Source organism: Podarcis muralis, chromosome 5 (genome assembly GCF_964188315.1).
Source record: "Podarcis muralis chromosome 5, rPodMur119.hap1.1, whole genome shotgun sequence".
NCBI classification, from domain to species: Eukaryota; Metazoa; Chordata; class Lepidosauria; order Squamata; family Lacertidae; genus Podarcis; species Podarcis muralis.
The window spans coordinates 100,704,340-100,722,454 of record NC_135659.1 but is presented as its reverse complement, the minus strand read 5'-3'; the positions used below and the strand labels follow the sequence as shown (position 1 = coordinate 100,722,454).

The 18,115-nt window shown below is 51.2% G+C and overlaps 1 protein-coding gene across 2 annotated transcripts; it reads right to left on the bottom strand.

Annotated features, from left to right (window-relative positions):
- Positions 1–1,099: 1,099 nt before the first annotated feature.
- Positions 1,100–18,115, bottom strand: LOC114599873 (WAP four-disulfide core domain protein 2-like). Of its 2 annotated transcripts, XM_028735666.2 has the most exons (4): positions 9,360–9,537; positions 8,893–9,042; positions 2,204–2,356; positions 1,100–1,283 (listed from the first exon to the last, which is right to left on the bottom strand). In XM_028735666.2, exons 1-3 carry the CDS (start codon positions 9,466–9,468, stop codon positions 2,205–2,207), a joined length of 411 nt encoding a protein of 136 aa, XP_028591499.2. In that variant the 5' UTR covers positions 9,469–9,537; the 3' UTR covers positions 1,100–1,283; position 2,204. The 2 variants fall into 2 exon arrangements, with proteins under 2 accessions (XP_028591499.2, XP_028591500.2); XM_028735667.2 differs by lacking the exons at positions 8,893–9,042; positions 9,360–9,537 and adding an exon at positions 17,930–18,115.

Here is an 18,115-nt window from a genome sequence, read left to right as displayed (position 1 = left end):
CATTGGACTAGACGATTCTCAGGGTCCCCCCCAATGCTATGATTCTTTGAGAGCAACCAAAGAAAAGCACTTTGCAAGACGCCTTTGCTAAAACTGGTAGCTCTTGCTTTGAAGAGTTTCCTTAATCCCATAACTAGCAGGTGTGATAGGAATGTTGAGGTCTTAGATATATGTTAAATGTTCCTAAGTGTACCAACCAAGCACGTATATAGATCAGCACAAGAAGACCGACCTGGAACCATTTTTGATTCCCAAACTTTCCCAAATGTTTTCTCTGCAAGGTCAAAGGAAAATGGAAAAGCCTCCCCATTGTCTTTTCCTTCACAAATCCTGTCTTAAGGGTATGTCTGTGTTCAGGAACTAAGTATTTATCATTACAAAATACTGGCCAGGCTCCCCAGGGTATCCAGTCAAGTAAGCATTAACAGGTAACCTGCCAGACAGGAGGTAAACAACGCACTCAGATTTCTGCTGTAGACCACCCTTTCTGTGATGTAGGGATGATGTACCGTATCTGGGCTGGTGGTCTTGAGCTACACCCCTTCTGTGATATATGTATGATGTTTCTGGGGGTGGTCTTGATCTACAGGGTGGCAATTTCAAAAGTCTATATAAAGGCTTGCACACCATTGTTCTGGGTTCCTCCTCCCTCCTACGGGTGAGGGGAGCACCCTGTGGCAACAGATCAATAAAGATCAGGCTTACTAGCCGCTTTGCTTCTCAATATTCTCTGGTTGGCCTCTGTTATTTTCTCCTATCAATAGGGAACCTACGTAAGGACTCTATATGGGCTCTTGGGTACCCCATAAGGGAAAAAGGGCAGATTTTGTTTACAACACAGGAAACACAGGGCATGTGTTACTGTGCAGTATGCATTTCAGCACACGATCTGTGTGGCTCTTTTCTTGGCTTGGCTTTCACTGTGAGCCAGGAGGGAGGAATGGCAGATGGGAGGAATGGGAGGTGGGCCTCTCCGGGGGGGGGGGGTGTGTGTGCTCCATCTTCCACTTCCTGGTGTCCCCCCCCCCCCCAGAGCAAGGGAGGCGGGTGGTTAAAGGGCAGAGCAAGCGGCAGCAACAAAGCCACAGGAAGCAGGGACTGCTGTGCAAAGAGAGTTTTACTGCAAAAGTGGGCGAAGGGGTCCAGCAAACATGGCGGAGGTGGGGAGGCGACCAGGTGCTGAGAGCAGAGCATCAGGGCGACGGTGGTTGTCACTGCCCTCAGGTCGGGGTCTGTGGAGGGTCCCCCACTGCTGCTGCTCCACAAGGTCCGGGACGCTGCATCTGGAGAGGGAAGATGAGAGAGGGTGAGCCCGGCCTCATGAGTGCCTTTGCAATCATTACCATTTATTAAATTTAGACTCTGCCCTCCATCTGAAGATCTCAGGGCAGTTCACAACATAAAGGTGGGAAAAGGCCTGTGTTTTGCAGGCACTCCAGAGCTGGGCTGGCAGAATCCAGCCCATGACACTCACCACCCCAGTGTCATAAATGTCCCACAGAAATCCTGCCAGTGGGTCGATACCGTGATGCCTGAGTAAACCCTGTGGGGAGCTCATGGCAGGTTATGGGATTTGTGGGATGTGAAACACAAGAGCAGTCAAGTACAACATTCCTAGAGTGAACATGTTTACACATGGGGAGGAATGTTAGTCCAGCCAGCAGGTCAACTTCCGGTTTCCTTCTGGGCTGGGACAGACTTCCTCTGCATGTGACTAGAGGTGGGCGTGGCCTCACCTGTGCAGGTAACGACAAAAGCACAGGGCAGGGCAGCCATCTCTCTCTCTGTGACTACATGCATCAAAGAAGCAACATCTGCTTAGCCAAAGATGCTATCTTGGCCTCCTGCCAAGAGAGGACAAAGGGACTGTCTCCTTATGAGATAGTTTCCAGGTGTATGTTACTTTTCTAAGCTAAGTCTGCCTTCTGGGATCCGATTGTGAACAGAATGATATGTGAGTAAACTCTTTTTATACTTTTATAGAAAACTGTGTCGTGTCTTATCTTTTATGAGGGAATAAGGGGAAAATACCAGAACAGTTATTATAGAGGCTTTCGCGAGCCTGAGCAAACACATCCGCTGTGAGTTTCAAAAGGGGAATGTTACTTTGCTAAATTGTGAACTTGTTCACACAAGTTGGAAATGCTATAATCAAACAATATATCCTCTCCTGCATCCCTGAACATTCCCACAACGGGGTCACCTCAGAATTCAGGAGTGGAACAAGCCAATTTGCCACAGCCGTTCTGGCAGCATTTCTTGTCCCCTGGGCAGTTCGAATCCACTTCGCACGCATTGTGGCAGGCGCCCAGCATGGAGATCCCGATGGAAAGGCTGGGGCAAGTGCCTGGCTTATCTGCAAGGGGAGAAGAGCAGAGAGTGAGCAGGCAGAGACGTCTGGAGCCACAGGGAATAAAGGAAGGCAAGCGCAGAGGCAGCCTCTGCCACCCATCTGGCAGTGGGTCTTCTCCTCCAGGGCAGCCCAGGCTTTTCACTGCTCGTGGACAGGCGGGTGAAGGCGAGGGAGAGCAGGCTTGGAGTGGAATCACAGAAGGAGCCTGCAAAGCAGAAGACCAAGGAAGGGTGGAAGGAAGGGGAGGAAAAAGGAGATGGTGCTTCAGAGTCACAAAGAACACCAGAAGAGCCTGACGGCTGGATCAGGCCAGTGACCCTTCTAGGCCAGTGGAAAACCAGATGCCTATTGTGGGGAACCAGTAAGAAGTGGAAGCAGCAGCAGTTGCCTTAAAGGGGAGGCCTCTGCTGCAGACGGACGGCTGCCACCCCAAGCACACTTTCTAGGACTGGACAAGACTTACCTCTCAGGTTGGACACAGGAAGCCTTTGAAGCTCACACCACTTCCTTTTCCACACTGCACTTTTCATAGAGTTGTAGAGTTGAAAGGGACCCCCAAGCGTCATCCAGTCCAACCCCCTATAACAGAGGTTCTCAACCTGCAGGTCCCCAGATGTTGTTGGACTACAACTCCCATCAGCCCTGAGCTCTGGCCTTGCTAGCTAGGGAGTTGTAGATGGGAGTTGTAGTTCAACAACATCTGGGGACCCACAGGTTGAGAAAGGCTGCCCTATATTGTAGGATTCTCAACTAGATCATAGATCATTTGTACAAATAAGTATGCAATTGGACACACAATAACATTGTCTAAAGCAGCAGCAGCAGCAATAATAATAATAATAATAATAATAATAATAATAATAATAATAATAATAATATTTATACCCTGCCCTCCCCGGCCAAAGCCGGGCTCAGGGCAGCTAACACCAATAAAATCACAGTAAAAACATAATAGGGGGGAAAGAGAGGGGGGGACACCCAATTTAAAATACAGGTTAAAATGCAATTTAAAATGCAGCCTCATTTTAAAAGTAGCTCTTAGATCAAGACCATAAGGGGAGGGAAACACAAGGGTCAGACCGAGTCCAAACCAAAGGCCAGGCGGAACAGCTCTGTCTTGCAGGCCCTGCGAAAAGATGTCAAGTCCCACAGGGCCCTAGTCTCTTGGGACAGAGCGTTCCACCAAGTCGGGGCCAGTACTGAAAAGGCCCTGGCCCTGGTTGAGACCAACCTAATCACCTTGTGACCTGGGACCTCCAAAGTGTTGTCATTTGTGGACCTTAAGGCCCTCCGCGGGGCAGACCAGGAGAGGCGGTCCCGTAGCTACGAGGGTCCTAGGCTGCACGTCCTAGCTACTGCTAGTCCTAGCTACTCTCTGTGTTGTCTGTGCACAAAGGTGGGCAGCCTTACAAACTAGTGTGCACCAGTGTTCTCTGTTCCCCCCCCCCCTCAATCACTGTTTCCGCTAACTTTTTCCCCTATTTTTTATTTTAATGGTGGGGGTTCCAAGGGTTCTGCATATACATACCCAAACCCTTGGGGCCCAGCCCAAGACCTTTGGGCACACGAGTTGAACCATCAAACGGTGCCCCCTGCCAGGGAAAAAAGGCTGAGTGAAGATCCACGTTGGAAGCAAGAGTGTGGGTTTGGTTTCAATCTGGGAATCAAAGGCTGCTGCAAGGAGGGGGGGGAAGGCCCACTGAAGGATGCTGTGGGGTGCAAACCCCAGGAGGCGCCAGAAGACAGCCCCCGCCCTTTCCTCCCTAGGGGTGGGGGAGAGTGTCAGTGCCACCTATTCACCCAAAGGCCACTGTAGAGGCAGCGCTGGGGGAGGTGACAGCCTTCTTTCCAAGAAGTGCACCAGGAGTGCAACACAGCTGTTGCCATCACTGCAGGATCAAGAGCAGGCGCCGGCGGTGATGCATTCATCAGAGGCTAGATCTCCTGCCACATGGATCATGCTGCCTGAGATACTGGTACTTGCCTCACATTGCCTCACAGTAGATGCAAAGATAGATAGATAGATAGATAGATAGACAGACAGACAGACAGACAGACAGACAGACAGATAGATGATAGATAGATAGATAGATAGATAGATAGATAGATAGATAGATGATAGATGATAGATAGATAGATAGATAGATAGATAGATAGATAGATAGATAGATAGATATAGATAGATGATAGATAGATAGATGATAGATAGATAGATAGATGATAGATAGATAGATAGATAGATAGATGATAGATAGATAGAAGATTAGATAGATGATAGATAGATAGATAGATAGATGATAGATAGATAGATAGATAGATAGATAGATATAGATAGATAGATAGATAGATAGAGATAGATGATAGATAGATAGATAGATAGATGATAGATAGATAGATAGATAGATAGATAGATAGATAGATAGATAGATAGATGATAGATAGATAGATAGATAGATAGAGATAGATAGCTTTTTCTGGGGGACGCGAGGGTATGCATGTCAGGAGGTCCATTCTGCAGCTTAGTTTAAGCTGGAACACCCTTTTACTGTCCTTATCAGACTGCTATAAATCAAGCCTTCTTCTGCTGGCCTTTCTGAACAGGCTTGCCTCGTGCTGCCAGTTCCAGGAGACTCCAACCGGGACAAAAACAGCCCCCATTCTTCCTCTGCTGGCATTGGGTGTGTGGCCCCAATCCCTGGGCCCATAACCATTGTCAGGAGCTTGACCTGCACTCGAGTAGGACCCTGGCAGAGACACATGCCTGACTGGCATGTTCTTTCCCTCTTGGTTGATCGTTCAGGAGCTTCAAAAGCTTTCTTCAGCCCGAACATCACAGCGACCGATGCCAACAGACATCGGCACACTTAGGGATCCACAGAGTCTTCGCAGCTTGCGTAACAGACCTCAGCAACTCAGCATTTTGGCTAATCTACTTTATTTACATATCAACACACACGGAGCACTGCAACACGGCTCCCTCTCTCTCTAGCATCAGACAGCAAAGAGAAAAAGAACGAAGGACAATAGTCCTACTTCACGGAACACAGTAACACAAACATCCTGTCTCCATCACTTCCCACTCTGGAGTCAAAACATACACCGTCATGTGATAGACAACAATCACATGACTGCAATCACGGAGCAGGAATCCTAATATCGCATACACCTAAACATTTTGTGAATCTAAGTTTGGCTTCATTGAGGGGAAGTATTTCAATATAAGTAGGAAAATGAGAGTACGCCTTAACATTTTGGGGGGGCGGGAAGCACTGGATGGATGGATGGATGGATGGATGGATGGATGGATGGATAGATAGATGATAGATAGAGATAGATAGATGATAGATAGATAGATAGATAGATAGATAGATAGATAGAGATAAAGATGATAGATAGATGTCAGTCTACAGAGATGGCAAGGTTGCTGCCCTGCTATCCTGCCTATTTTATACACTTGGAAGGGACCCCCCCCCCCTCAAATCCCGGGATCATAGCTAAAGCATTTCATTCATAATGTTAAACACGGGAAGTGGAAAGCACAGCCGTGCAAAGTTTGTCAGTCTGCTGCAGTCGAAGGTGACCTCAGAAAGCTCCATGCAGGCCATGAGCTCTTGAGAAGGGCCTTCTTGGGACAAAATGAGTTAAATAGTGCAGACCCTTGGGGTCCCTTCCAAATTACAATTCTATGATTCTAAGGACAACATGGGGATGATGTTGCAGGCACAGGACCCCAAAACGGCACCTGCACCCATCAGTGGGAGCACCTGATCGTACGGTTTGTACACGCCCTGAGTCAACACTAAGTTCTTGCCTGTGTGAGACGCTCATTAAAGGATTTCAACAGGGAAAGAAGCACTATATTAAGCACTATATTAAGTATTTCCTGGAACTGAAGCTGGTTGCGAAAGAGAAATGCCTGGGCGACGAGGCAGGAGTACCTTCTCCGAATGGGGAACGTCGGCCCCGCAGAGACGAAAAGGAGATCCTCTTAAGAAGCAAAGCTCTCTGCATCTCTGTCAGCCTAGATGGGGCACCATCTCACCTCTGAAGGCCAAGCCAGCCCACGGGGTTAGCAGGCTTAGCCTGGCATTTAAAGGTAAAGGTAAAGGGACCCCTGACCATTAGGTCCAGTCGTGGACGGCTCTGGGGTTGCGGCGCTCATCTCGCTTTATTGGCCGAGGGAGCCGGCGTACAGCTTCCGGGTCATGTGGCCAGAATGACTAAGCCGCTTCTGGCGAACCAGAGCAGCGCACGGAAACGCCGTTTACCTTCCTGCCAGAGCGGTACCTATTTATCTACTTGCACTTTGACGTGCTTTTGAACTGCTAGGTGGGCAGGAGCAGGGACTGAGCAATGGGAGCTCACCCCGTCGCGGGGATTCGAACCACCAACCTTCTGATTGGCAAGTCCTGGGCTCTGTGGTTTAACCCACAGTGCCACCTGTGTCCCAGCCTGGCATTTAACAGCATCGTTAAAACACAGAACTGAAAGGGCCCAAACAAAGGAATCCCCACTGCTTTGTGGAGAAGCTCAGCTGGAGAATTAGGCAACTTCCCAAAGGAAGGGGAGCCTGGAAGTGTTTGGGGGCTGCCCAGGGGATCCCTGCACAAGCTCTTCTTGCCGTTTCTCACTTCTCCAATGCCACCGCATGTGCCTCCTCCCCACCCCATCCCGCCCCCCACCAGAGAACCAAGAAAAAGCCGCAGCCGCTTCTCTTGTGGGGGGGGGGGCTGCCTCTAGGAGCCAGATGCCTCTGCCACAGCCATTGGACTCCAGCAAGCCAGGCTTCAGCAGGGGGTGGGATGCACTTGGAACCTGAACATTTTGCCTCAGGCAGCAAAATGGGCCATCCCAGAGCCTAGGACTTGCCTTTCAGAAGGTTGGCAGTTCGAATCCCCACGACGGGGTGAGCTCCCGTTGCTCGGTCCCTGCTCCTGCCCACCTAGCAGTTCGAAAGCACGTCAAAGTGCAAGTAGATAAATAGGTACCTCTCCAGTGGGAAGGTAAACGGCGTTTCCGTGCGCTGCTCTGCTTCGCCAGAAGCGGCTTAGTCATGCTGGCCACATGACCTGGAAGCTGTACGCTGCCTCCCTTGGCCAGTAAAGCGAGATGAGCGCCGCAACCCCAGAGTCAGCCACGACTGGACCTAATGGTCAGGGGTCCCTTTACCTTTACCTTACTTCCAAAAAAACACCAGGAATTCCCATGAAGGCCTCCCTAACCAGAGGAGGGCAGAGGGTGAGCAGGCACCTCTGCACCCCATCCTGCCCCACTTGCGCATGGGGCTCCAGTCACTTAAGGAACATGGTTACTCTTTGCAGACTGGAGTGGCAGAACATTTCTGGGCTAGATGGCGGGAATGGCGCATCCAAACTGTTATGCAAGGGTTAATGCCGTAGCACCAGATCCTATGATGTTAAAACCACTGTTGGGTCAGTGGTCAACGGCAGAGAGCGAGTTTTAATTGTGAGAGCAGCAGGTGTTGTTTTTATGCTGCTGTGTGCCTGTGAATATTCACCAGTCTCATGTATGAATTCATGTAAATATGTTTCAGAATACCAAGTAAAAGTAAAGTGTTATTTTCAAACAAAGTGTCTTGGTAGTCTTTTCTGGGAGAGAAAAAGAGAACTATTAAAAAGGGTCAAATGACCCCAGGCAATTTCCGCATAACTGTGTACAATTACCACACCAATGACCCCCAGGGTCCCTTCCAGTCCTCCCAGCTCTGCAATTCTATCATTCCACAAAGAAGATGCTTGTCTCCTGCTTCTGCAGAATCCTGGTTGTCAAAGAGAGGCTTCAGGCTGGATCCTGCACAGCTCTCTCACCCTCCTACCAAGAAGCTTAGAATCACAGAACCATAGAGTCGGGACCCCTGAAGGTCCTCTAGTCCAACCCCCTGCAATGCAGGAACCTCAGCTAAATCATCCAACCCCTGTTTAAATGCCACCTCCCTCCTTTATGCCACAGAAGGAGCAAAATCCCAAACACTGCTCTTTGCAAGGACGTTCCACACATCAGGAGACCCCAGGCCTCACCTGCATACCTTGTATGCCCAACTTATGACCTGACCGTTCTGCATCCATTCAGAGGGGACTGGGCATGGTGTCACTGACTGCTGGAAAGATGGGGCGGGGGCTTCCATAACAGGCAGCCCACCCCCCACTCATAACATCTGGCACCATGGTGCTGAAGCTGAGGCCTAAGATTATAAGAGGAGCTGCTGGATCAGGCCAGTGGCTCATGGAGTCCAGCCTCCAGTTCTCACAGTGGCCCATGGAAAATTTGTACGCAGGATCTGGGCACCAGAGCCCACTTCCCTCTCTGTGGAGATAGAGCGGAAGCATCCTGGTTAGTAGCCATGGATAGCCCTCTCCTCTGCTGAGTTATCCAAACCTATTTTTAAAGCCTTCCAAGTCGGTGCCCATCAGGGTCCCCTGTGGCAGTGAGTTCCACAGTTCAACCTTGTGCTGCCTAGCTGAGACTGGCTCCTGGGGGGCAGAAGGATTGCAGTGGGGGCACAGGAGGGCCAGCATTACCATTTGGGAGATGGCAAGAGGCCCCGCAGCCCGTCCGGCAGCACTTCTCGACGCCCTCGCAGCTGGCATCAGACTGGCACTCTTCCGTGCAGTTACTGCTGGCGCTCTCCATCTCTGTATCTGGGCATGTGCCCCCTTTGACTGCGGCAACTGGGAAATGCAAAGAGAATACAGTGTTGCCTTGAGGGTTGCCACCTGGCCTCTTCTTGGGGGCCCTTGATGTGGCCGCAGGGAGTTCTCCTGCCCTTGGGGTGGCAAGCTGGCATCAATGCCCATGGCGGGCATTGCAGCAAAAGCCTTTTCTGGGAGGGTGGAGAGCAACTGCCCTGGGCTCCCTCCCAGGTACGCACTGCAGGTAAGAGAGGCAAGAGAGTTTCCTTGCCGAAGGAGAGTCAGCCGGGCCGGGCCTCTTCATCCAACTGGGCCAGGAGACAAGGGCTTTTCTCTTCTTCTTGTCTCACACCCACCTGTAATGTTCTGTTTGAGCAGCTCTATCCGCAGAATCGAGGCTGTGAGAAGCCCCACCAGGGAGATGAGGATGAAGAGTTGGAGGCAGCTGCTATTCCTGGGCGTCATGGTGCTGTTCCTCGCAGAGAAGGTGCTGTGGTCTCTGGCTGCTGCAGGCCAAGCTTTAAGCTCTCTCAGGTGTGGCTGGCGGAGGGGGAGGGAGGTGGGGAGGGGGAAGAGAGGCTCCTGGGCGATGGACAGAGAACAAGTGGAGCCCAGCTCCCTCCTCCTTCCATTGCACAATCGGATCGGATCAAGTAACGCAGTTGGCCCTGGTGTGAACCAGGAAGCGGCAGGCTCAGGGAGCCATAAGAGAAGAGTCTGGGAGTCTTTGCTCAGCTGGCTAGGGACCCTTCTGTCTCTCCACCAACTCCTGCTCTCCTTGCAGCATGCAGGGGTTGAAGATGCTCAAGCAAGCCCCTGTTCTTCCCAGAGGAGAAGTGCAAGTCGGATCAGCATCCCGAAGGCCAAGGGCATTGTGCCATTGACCAAAATCACATTTCCCCATCTGAGCCCGCAAGGGGTTCTCAGGAGACCTGCCAGGGCAGGGGGAGCTTGCCACCGAATGTGGTGCCACAGGGAAAGGTTCGGAGGAAGAGAGGCTGGCTGCTGGCACTGCAAAGGTCCAGGAGCACATGAGGCAGAGAAGGCAGCAGAGTGGCAGAGACTCTGCCCTTTTTCAGGGTATACCCAGATCTTCTTGTAGTGCCTCCCTTGCCACCTGAATTGTGGTCGATGGTAAAGGATGATGCCATGTTTGACAATAAGAAGAGCCGGCTGGGTCTGGTCAGTGGCACACCTGGCACAGCATCCTGTTCTCACAGTGGCTGATGTCCTCGGTGTTGCTTGAGTCCTCAAGAGCTACTGGCTCTCTCAGTCCTTCTCTAGCTTTCCACCAACTCATGGCCTCACCAAAGGCCAGAGCAATCCACTGTGCCCAGTTGGTGTCTGCTCCCAACCAAAGGGGTGGGAGCAGTGCAGAGTGATGTCCTGCTTTGCACAACCAGCCCTTGAGCAGGAGAGAGAAGGGGCAAGCCTGTCATCTGAGGTACCAGGCTGGCTGTCCAAGTCTCAAGTTCCATGTTAGCCCGGCTGCGGGGCCACCCAGGTCCCTTTGCACCCTCCCTGTTGGGTCACAGGGCACCTGGCAGCCTCCCTCCTTGCGTGTGTTCTCACACCAGGTAAATCCCCGCTGTCAACAATGCGGCAAGGTTTTGGGAATGCTGGAGCTGATGCTTTGTTTGCAGTTGCAGGCACCATGCCTGATCGAGGGACACAGAGGTCCGCTTACGTAATGGGGGTTTAACTCTCCCAGCTTCCAGGGCAAGCAAGATTGTCGGCCCAAGCAGGGTTAGCACCCCTTGCTTGGATAGCGTAAGAAGATGGGCTATGAAGGTGCCATGAGCTCTGATGGAAAAGGAACTGGCTGGCAAGGAGGGGCGTTTGGCTTCTGCCTGGGCGTCGTAATCGCAGGTGAGTACTTCCTGGCTGAAGCGTTCCTCCACAAGAACATAAGGACCAGGGCAATGGCCCATCTTGGACGCTGGTGGCGCTGTGGGTAAAACCTCAGTGCCTAGGACTTGCCGATCGTATGGTCGGCGGTTTGAATCCCCGCGGCGGGGTGAGCTCCCGTCGTTCGGTCCCAGCTCCTGCCCACCTAGCAGTTCGAAAGCACCCCTAAGTGCAAGTAGATAAATAGGTACCGCTTTATAGCGGGAAGGTAAACGGTGTTTCCGTGTGCTGCGCTGGTGCCGGTTCGCCAGAGCAGCTTCGTCACGCTGGCCAAGTGACCCGGAAGTGTCTGCAGACAGTGCTGGCTCCCGGCCTCTTAAGTGAGATGAGCGCACAACCCTAGAGTCGGACACGACTGGCCCGTACGGGCAGGGGTACCTTTACCTAATGGCCCATCTAGTCCAAAATCCTCTTCTCACAGCAGCCCAGGAATCACGAACCTTCTTAGAACCTCATAAGAGTCTCTTATGTTGATGGTCCGAATCCATTCTTTTCACCAGTCACTCTGATAGTGGCAGGCAGGTCCTTGGAGGCTGGAAAGTCATCCAGAGTGGGCTCCCTGCAGCTGTGTGCACAGAGGAGCCAAGGAGCCTGGGTGCAGCAGTAGCTCTGATTTCTTTACACAGGGAAGGGTGACTGGTGGGCCAAGGGGCAGATCCGGGTCTTCTTTCCATATTTGCACATCTCCAATCGAAGCATAATTGAATCGGGACGTGGGTGGCGCTGTGGGTTAAACCACAGAGCCTAGGACTTGCCAATCAAGTAGATAAATAGGTACCGCTCTGGCGGGAAGGGAAACGGTTCGCCAGAAGCAGCTTTGTCATGCTGGTCACATGACCAGGAAGCTGTACGCCGGCTCCCTCGGCCAATAAAGCGAGATGACCGCCACAACCCCAGAGTCGTCTGCGACTTGAGGTAACAGTCATAATGGTCAGGGGTCCCTTTACCTTTACCTAATCGGAGCACAAAGTAAGGAGGAGAGGAGAGTGACCGAGCTCTGGAGAGGATCTCACCTCCTTTTCTGTTGAGGGATTCCTAATCTTTGGGACACATTAGCCACCCACAACCACATTTGCCCACATTATCCAGAAATATTTGCAAGAGCCTGATGGATCAGGCTGATGGCACATCTGGTCCCTCATCCTTGTTTCTTGCTTCTTGCTTTGGAGTTTATTGCATTATTTTCCTTGGTGGGTCCTGCAAACCACAGTCCCGAAAGATGCTTTTTATAGGGGCACAAGAGTTGAGTTTATGAAACCAAGGGCGTGAGCCCCCCCAAAAAGTTTGGGGACCACTGGCTCAGAGGGACTGCTGGCCTGGCTTGTTGGCTTCTGGTGTTCCTCAGCCCTCCCAGATTTTTCTTTCTTCTTATGCCATTTGCTTTGGTCCCTGCTGGCTTATCTAATCTCCCCCTTTGCACCGATCAGCTGTGTAATTGTTCCTAGCTTTACCTTTTGGCTTAGGAAGCAAAGCAGAAAGAACCGACAAAGGAGGAAGATGTGGTTAGAAAAGGATCTGTTTGCAAATGGCAGGGAGGCATCCCCACCTGCTCTCTTTGTCCTTCTCTTCAGTGAACCATGTTTTCATGGCACAGCTGACTCTGGTGTATTGCCCTGGCTCCTTCTGAAAGTTTGCCATGCTCAGGAGAACAGCAAGATCTGTTCCCTGCTTCCCTAATAAGCTCTGGCTAGCTGAAGGGGAAAGAGGCAGAATGCCCTTAGCAGCACCTTGAAGCAGGTCATCCTGGTGCTTGGCACAGCACTGAGGGACTCATCCAGGCTTCCTTCATATTACTAGGCACAGGTCTGTGCTTTAAAGCACTTTTATTTTGGCCCTGGCACTTTCCCCAGGAAAACCCGCTGCTTACTGCTGGATCAATGTGAATGTCAATCGGCAGAAATCCCGAATTGCCGTTTGTTCCAATGGAGCTTTAAAGAGTGGATTTTGTGGGGAAAGCACTGGGGCAAAAAGAAAAAGGTGCTCAGACACAGTGCTTTAAAGTGTGGACTTGGACCTGGCGAGTGTGGGGTAGGTGCGGATGAGCCAGAGGTCAGCACAATCATCTGCTGATGTTCTTGCAGAGCAGGCTACCATTCTGGCTGAGCTGCAGAGTCTGATGTGAAATGCTGGCAATTCATAGAATCATAGAATCATAGAGTTGGAAGAGACCACCAGGGCCATGGAGTCCAACCCCCTGCCAAGCAGGAAACACCATCAGAGCACTCCTGACATATGGTTGTCAAGCCTCTGCTGAAAGACCTCCAAAGAAGGAGACTCCACCACACTCCTTGGCAGCAAATTCCACTGGCGAACAGCTCTTACTGTCAGGAAGTCTGTTTGCCTTGTGTGCTCCAGAATTCATAGGACAGAACTAAGCCTGAGAGTTTGGGAAACATTTCCGGAATTGAGACACTCTTGTGTTGCATAGGGGTTTGTGGGCAGAGGGCATTATTAGTTTGTCTTGTTTGAGTTCTTGTTTTCATCTTGTATTTTTATGCTGGGAAACCATCTTGAGATCTACAGATGAAGATAAATAAAATAATGGGAGACCAGGGCTCATTTGCCCCTCCCCTAACTATCACAATGGGGATATTTGCCCCCCTTTCCAGGGCCAGGGACCTCCCTGGTCATCCTTGGCTGCCACATGGCCAGAGCATGCAGGAACCATGCGTTGCAGGGCTCTGAGCCAGGTGTCCCTTTGTGTCCCTTCCACTCTATCCTTCTATGGTTCTGCAGGGAGCAGGGGTCTAGGACGGTGCTTTATAGCTTGGATGAAATTATATAGGCCCAAGCAAAAGCACCCCTCCCTCCCTCGGCCAACGTTTTGTGCAAAACTGCCCTACAATCCAGACCAGATCCGTTTTCGCCTGAGAACAATCCCGCCTGTGTCCTTTGAGCCGCATTTTGAGAAGAGCATTTGGGCATGTTGTGTGCCAAAGATGAGCTCCTGGGCAGAACGCTTCTCGCAGCCATGGTGGCAGGGACTTGGAAGGTGGTCAAATTCAGGGAGGGGTTTAGGAGAGAGAGAGAGAGAGGAGAGAGAGAAAGAGAGAACTACATTTCTAGCCAGCTTCTTTGGGCCAGTCAGCAGTTTGTAACCTGAGTTGTCGTCTGTTACATAAAGGATTAATTGGTACTTACCTTGCAGATGATAACTAGGAGGGCGAAAGCAACAGTGGCAAAGGGGGGGGGGGAGCGGGGGGGGTGGCCATTGCATTCTAGGACTTGTTTGCTGCCTGATGTATTTGTGTTTGCTCAGCCTGAGGATCTGCTCTGCCTTTCAGCAACCTCTCTAACTGCTGCCAAATTGCAAGCAGCTGCTTATTTTGTGCCCCAGCCTTTGGGGCAATACCGTCCCCATCCTAGCATGCTTGGTTCGCTTTCTCTGCCACAGCCATGCATTTGTGCATTTGGGGGTGTGGTGCATGCATAAAAGATTGCTTCTTAAAGACGTTGCACGAGCGCACAAATCTCATGGAGTCATGACATGGGGAAACTCACGGCAGCTGGATTATCGCAAGCTCTGGGCGGCTTGGAAGTACGGCCTTCTTATCCTAACAGGTCACAGTTTACTGTGTACTTGACCTGACCACCTCTAGCAGTCTGCTGCAAGGACCAAAGGCAGCCGGGCCTGGATGAGTCTGAAGCCAAGCAGGGCTGGGGTTGCTCAGTGCCTGGATGGGAGAACTTTGGTCATCATGTTGGAAAAGATGCAGCATGTAAATAGGAGAAAATCAAGAGATTCCTGCATTGCACGGGGGTGGACTAGATGGCCCTTGGGCTGCCTTCCAGCTCCACAGTTCTATGATTCATTGCGCTTCTCACCTTGAGGATGGGGCCAGGGTCTGGAAGGGAGTGGGCAGGAGGGCAGGTGGACCTGATTGGCTGGCCAGCCGGCCGGCCCAGAAGACCTCCCCCTCCAAGTCTCTGTCCGGTCTGGACTCTGTCCAGATTAATGAGATTAGGTGTGGACTCGATGTATCCAAAGATTGACTTTCGCCATGACGTCTGCATTCCTGCTCCGGAGGACAAAAGGCTCCCTTGCCACAGAAAGCCCAGCCCTTGTTTGCTTTCTAGGCTCAGAGCAGCAAGTTTGGGAGGAACTTGCTGGTTCCCAGGTGAGCAGTTGGGGTCCGGTGGCAAGAAGATGAGCGGGGGGAGGGCCATGGGTGCAGCGGGAGGATGGGGGGGGGGAGAGTTTTCTCTGCTCTTTCTCAGAGGTCAATAATAATAATAATAATAATAATAATAATAATAATAATAATAATTTATTATTTGTACCCCGCCCACCTGGCTGGGTTTCCCCAGCCACTCTGGGCGGCTTCCAACAAAGATGAAAAATACACTAAAATGTCACATATTAAAAACTTCCCTAAACAGGGCTGCCTTCAGATGTCTTCTGAATGTCAGGTAGTTGTTTATCGCTTTAACATCTGATGGAAGGGCGTTCCACAGGGCGGGTGCCACCACCGAGAAGGCCCTCTGCCTGGTTCCCTGTAACTTGGCCTCTCGCAGTGAGGGAACCGCCAGAAGGCCCTCGGAACTGGACCTCAGCATCCGGGCAGAATGATAGGGGTGGAGACGCTCCTTCAGGTATACAGGACCGAGGCCGTTTAGGGCTTTCAAGGTCAGCACCAACACTTTGAATTGTGCTCGGAAACATACTGGGAGCCAATGTAGGTCTTTCAAGACCGGTGTTATATGGTCTCGGCGGCCGCTCCCAGTCACCAGTCTAGCTGCCACGTTCTGGATTAGTTGTAGTTTCCGGGTCACCTTCAAAGGTAGCCCCACGTAGAGCGCATTGCAGTAGTCCAAGCGGGAGATAACCAGAGCATGCACCACTCTGGCGAGACAGTCTGCAGGCAGATAGGGTCTCATCCTGTGTACCAGATGGAGCTGGTAAACAGCTGCCCTGGACACAGATTTGACCTGTGCCTCCATGGACAGCTGTGAGTCCAAAATGACTCCCAGGCTGCGCACCTGGTCCTTCAGGGGCACAGTTACCCCATTCAGGACCAAGAAACCTGGAGCCACCCAAGGAAACTGAGAAGCCACCTAGCTCAAGATGAACAAAGTAAGAGAACTAAGAGAGCAGAAGGAGCCCATGGATTTCACTGCAAATTTCTATGGCCCCTGGAGTTGTCTTTGAGTTGGTGACTAGTTCTAGCCATGATAGAATCCCAGAATTGTAGACTTTCAATGGACCCCCAAGCACCATCTAGGGCTGACCCACACTTACCTATCCTCTTCTGTTTCCAGGTACAGTCCCTGCTTTAAAGCTCTTTGTCCGAGAACTCTTTTATTTTTGCTCAAAAACCTGCTCTCTAAAGCTAAACTGCAGCCAACATCAATTCTGGATTGCTCCAGTTCAGCTTTAAAGAATGAGAAGATTAGAATACAAGTGAGGAGAATACACCAATGAACAAAGCTTCCACAACAACCCTGCAGGGTAGGACACTATCACCCCCGTCTTCAGATGGGGAAGCCACATGCTCAAGGTCGTGCAACAAGTTAATAGAATCATAGAACTGAAGAGTTGGAAGGGACCCACAAGGGTCATCTAGTTCAACCCTCTGCGATGCAAGAACCTCAATTACAATTCTGGTGCTGTAAGGAGCTGATCAAGGTCCCTTAGACCCGAGCCATGTGCTCTAGCCACTGGACCACTGTGTCTCTCAGGGCATCAATGGAAGGGTACTCTTGTCCACAGACGATTCTCCCAGAATAAAAGTGCTTGCCTTTAGTGTTCCACATGCAGCTAATCTTGCAGCAGACTAACACATGTGCTGGAAACGGGTCCAGTCTCTGGCTCCCAGCACACATTTTGGTGCAGACATAACTTTGGGTTCTGCACGCTGCCTCTGAGTTCTCTTTTAAACTGGCAGAAATCCTCCTTCTGGCAGTGAAAGAGTCAACCTGCTTTTGCCTCTGCAGTGGTTAATGTTTGCAAGACCCCCCCTCTAGCTCTACCCACCTCCCTGCTCTGGTCCCACTGCATTCCTGAGCCTGTGTGGGTCAGAGAGTGCAAAGCAAGGGATACGGGGCTCCATGGATTTTCTGGCAATCCAGAAACGCTCTCCTTCTCTCTCTCCTCCTCTCTCTGCCTCCGTCTCTCATCCCCTCCCTCCAAACCCCATCTTAAAATCCCCTCACATTTGCTTCAGTCCTCAGGGTCATCCCAGCCTCTGCCAGGTCCTCCCCCCTAGCATCCCACAGATGAAATGCACACTCACCTGGGATCTGAGGCAGGTGGTGCCAGCTGGCTGAGCACCAGCCGAGTCACAAGTTACAAGCTGCCAGTCGCAAACTCACATAGAATCACAAAATTGTGGCGCTGGGAGGGACCCTAAGGGTCATCAAGTCCAAGTCCAACTCCCTGCTGGGCTGCGTCTTAATTTGTCTGTCTACATTTACAACATGCTTCCTTTTTTTTAAACAAACTTCTAGGGTGGCTGAGAGCCCGAAACCCTTTTTTAAGCAACCAGCCAATAAAACAAGGACTAGGAACAGCTCAAATGTGGCAGGCGGATAAGGACTTGTTTCAAAGGATGGAGGAACGAAGACTGAAAGGTGATATGATAGCTGTCTTTGAACATCACTTGGAAGATGGAGCAAGCTTGCTTTTCTCCTGCTCTGGAGGGGAGGACCTGAACCAGAGGATTCAAGTTAAAAGAAAGGAGATTCTAACTAAACATCAGGAGGAACTTTCTGAAGGTAAGAGCTGTTCCACAGGGCAAGGGTCTCCCACAGGAGGAGGTGGACTCTCCTTCCTTGAATGTTTTAAAGCAGAAGTTGGATGGCCATCTGTCAGGGATGCTTTAGCTGAGATTCTTGCATCTCAGGGGGTGGACTAGATGAACCTTGGGGTCCCTTCCAACTCTACGATTCTATAAGGTGTCAGAGGACTCTGCCTTGGTTTCGTTCAGGTCCACGTCTCCCTCGTCCAGCCTCTCTGACAGGCACCCAAGAGACCCAGAGCCTGTAGCCCTTCAAGAGGAAATGACAGACCTGCACTCACCTTGGGAAATGGTTTTGGGGAGAGGAGATGCTGCAGCTGATGGAGAATTGGGCCCAAAGAGCTCTAGGCTGAGCCCCAGGAGGAGGACGCAGACGGTGAGGACCAGCTTCATGGTGCTGCCTGCGGGAAGGGTCATGGAGCCAAGTGGAGGCGAGCCAAGATATAAACCCTCTGGCATGCTGTGTG

Excerpts from the sequence above, each read along its gene's own strand:
- LOC114599873 (XM_028735666.2), bottom strand. The coding sequence starts at position 9,468 with ATGACGCCCAGGAATAGCAGCTGCCTCCAACTCTTCATCCTCATCTCC. Across the intron at positions 9,043-9,359 it reads GCTCAAACAGAACATTACAG|TTGCCGCAGTCAAAGGGGGC; the intron begins GTGGGTGTGAGA and ends TGCATTTCCCAG. Across the intron at positions 2,357-8,892 it reads CTCTTGCCATCTCCCAAATG|ATAAGCCAGGCACTTGCCCC; the intron begins GTAATGCTGGCC and ends CTCCCCTTGCAG.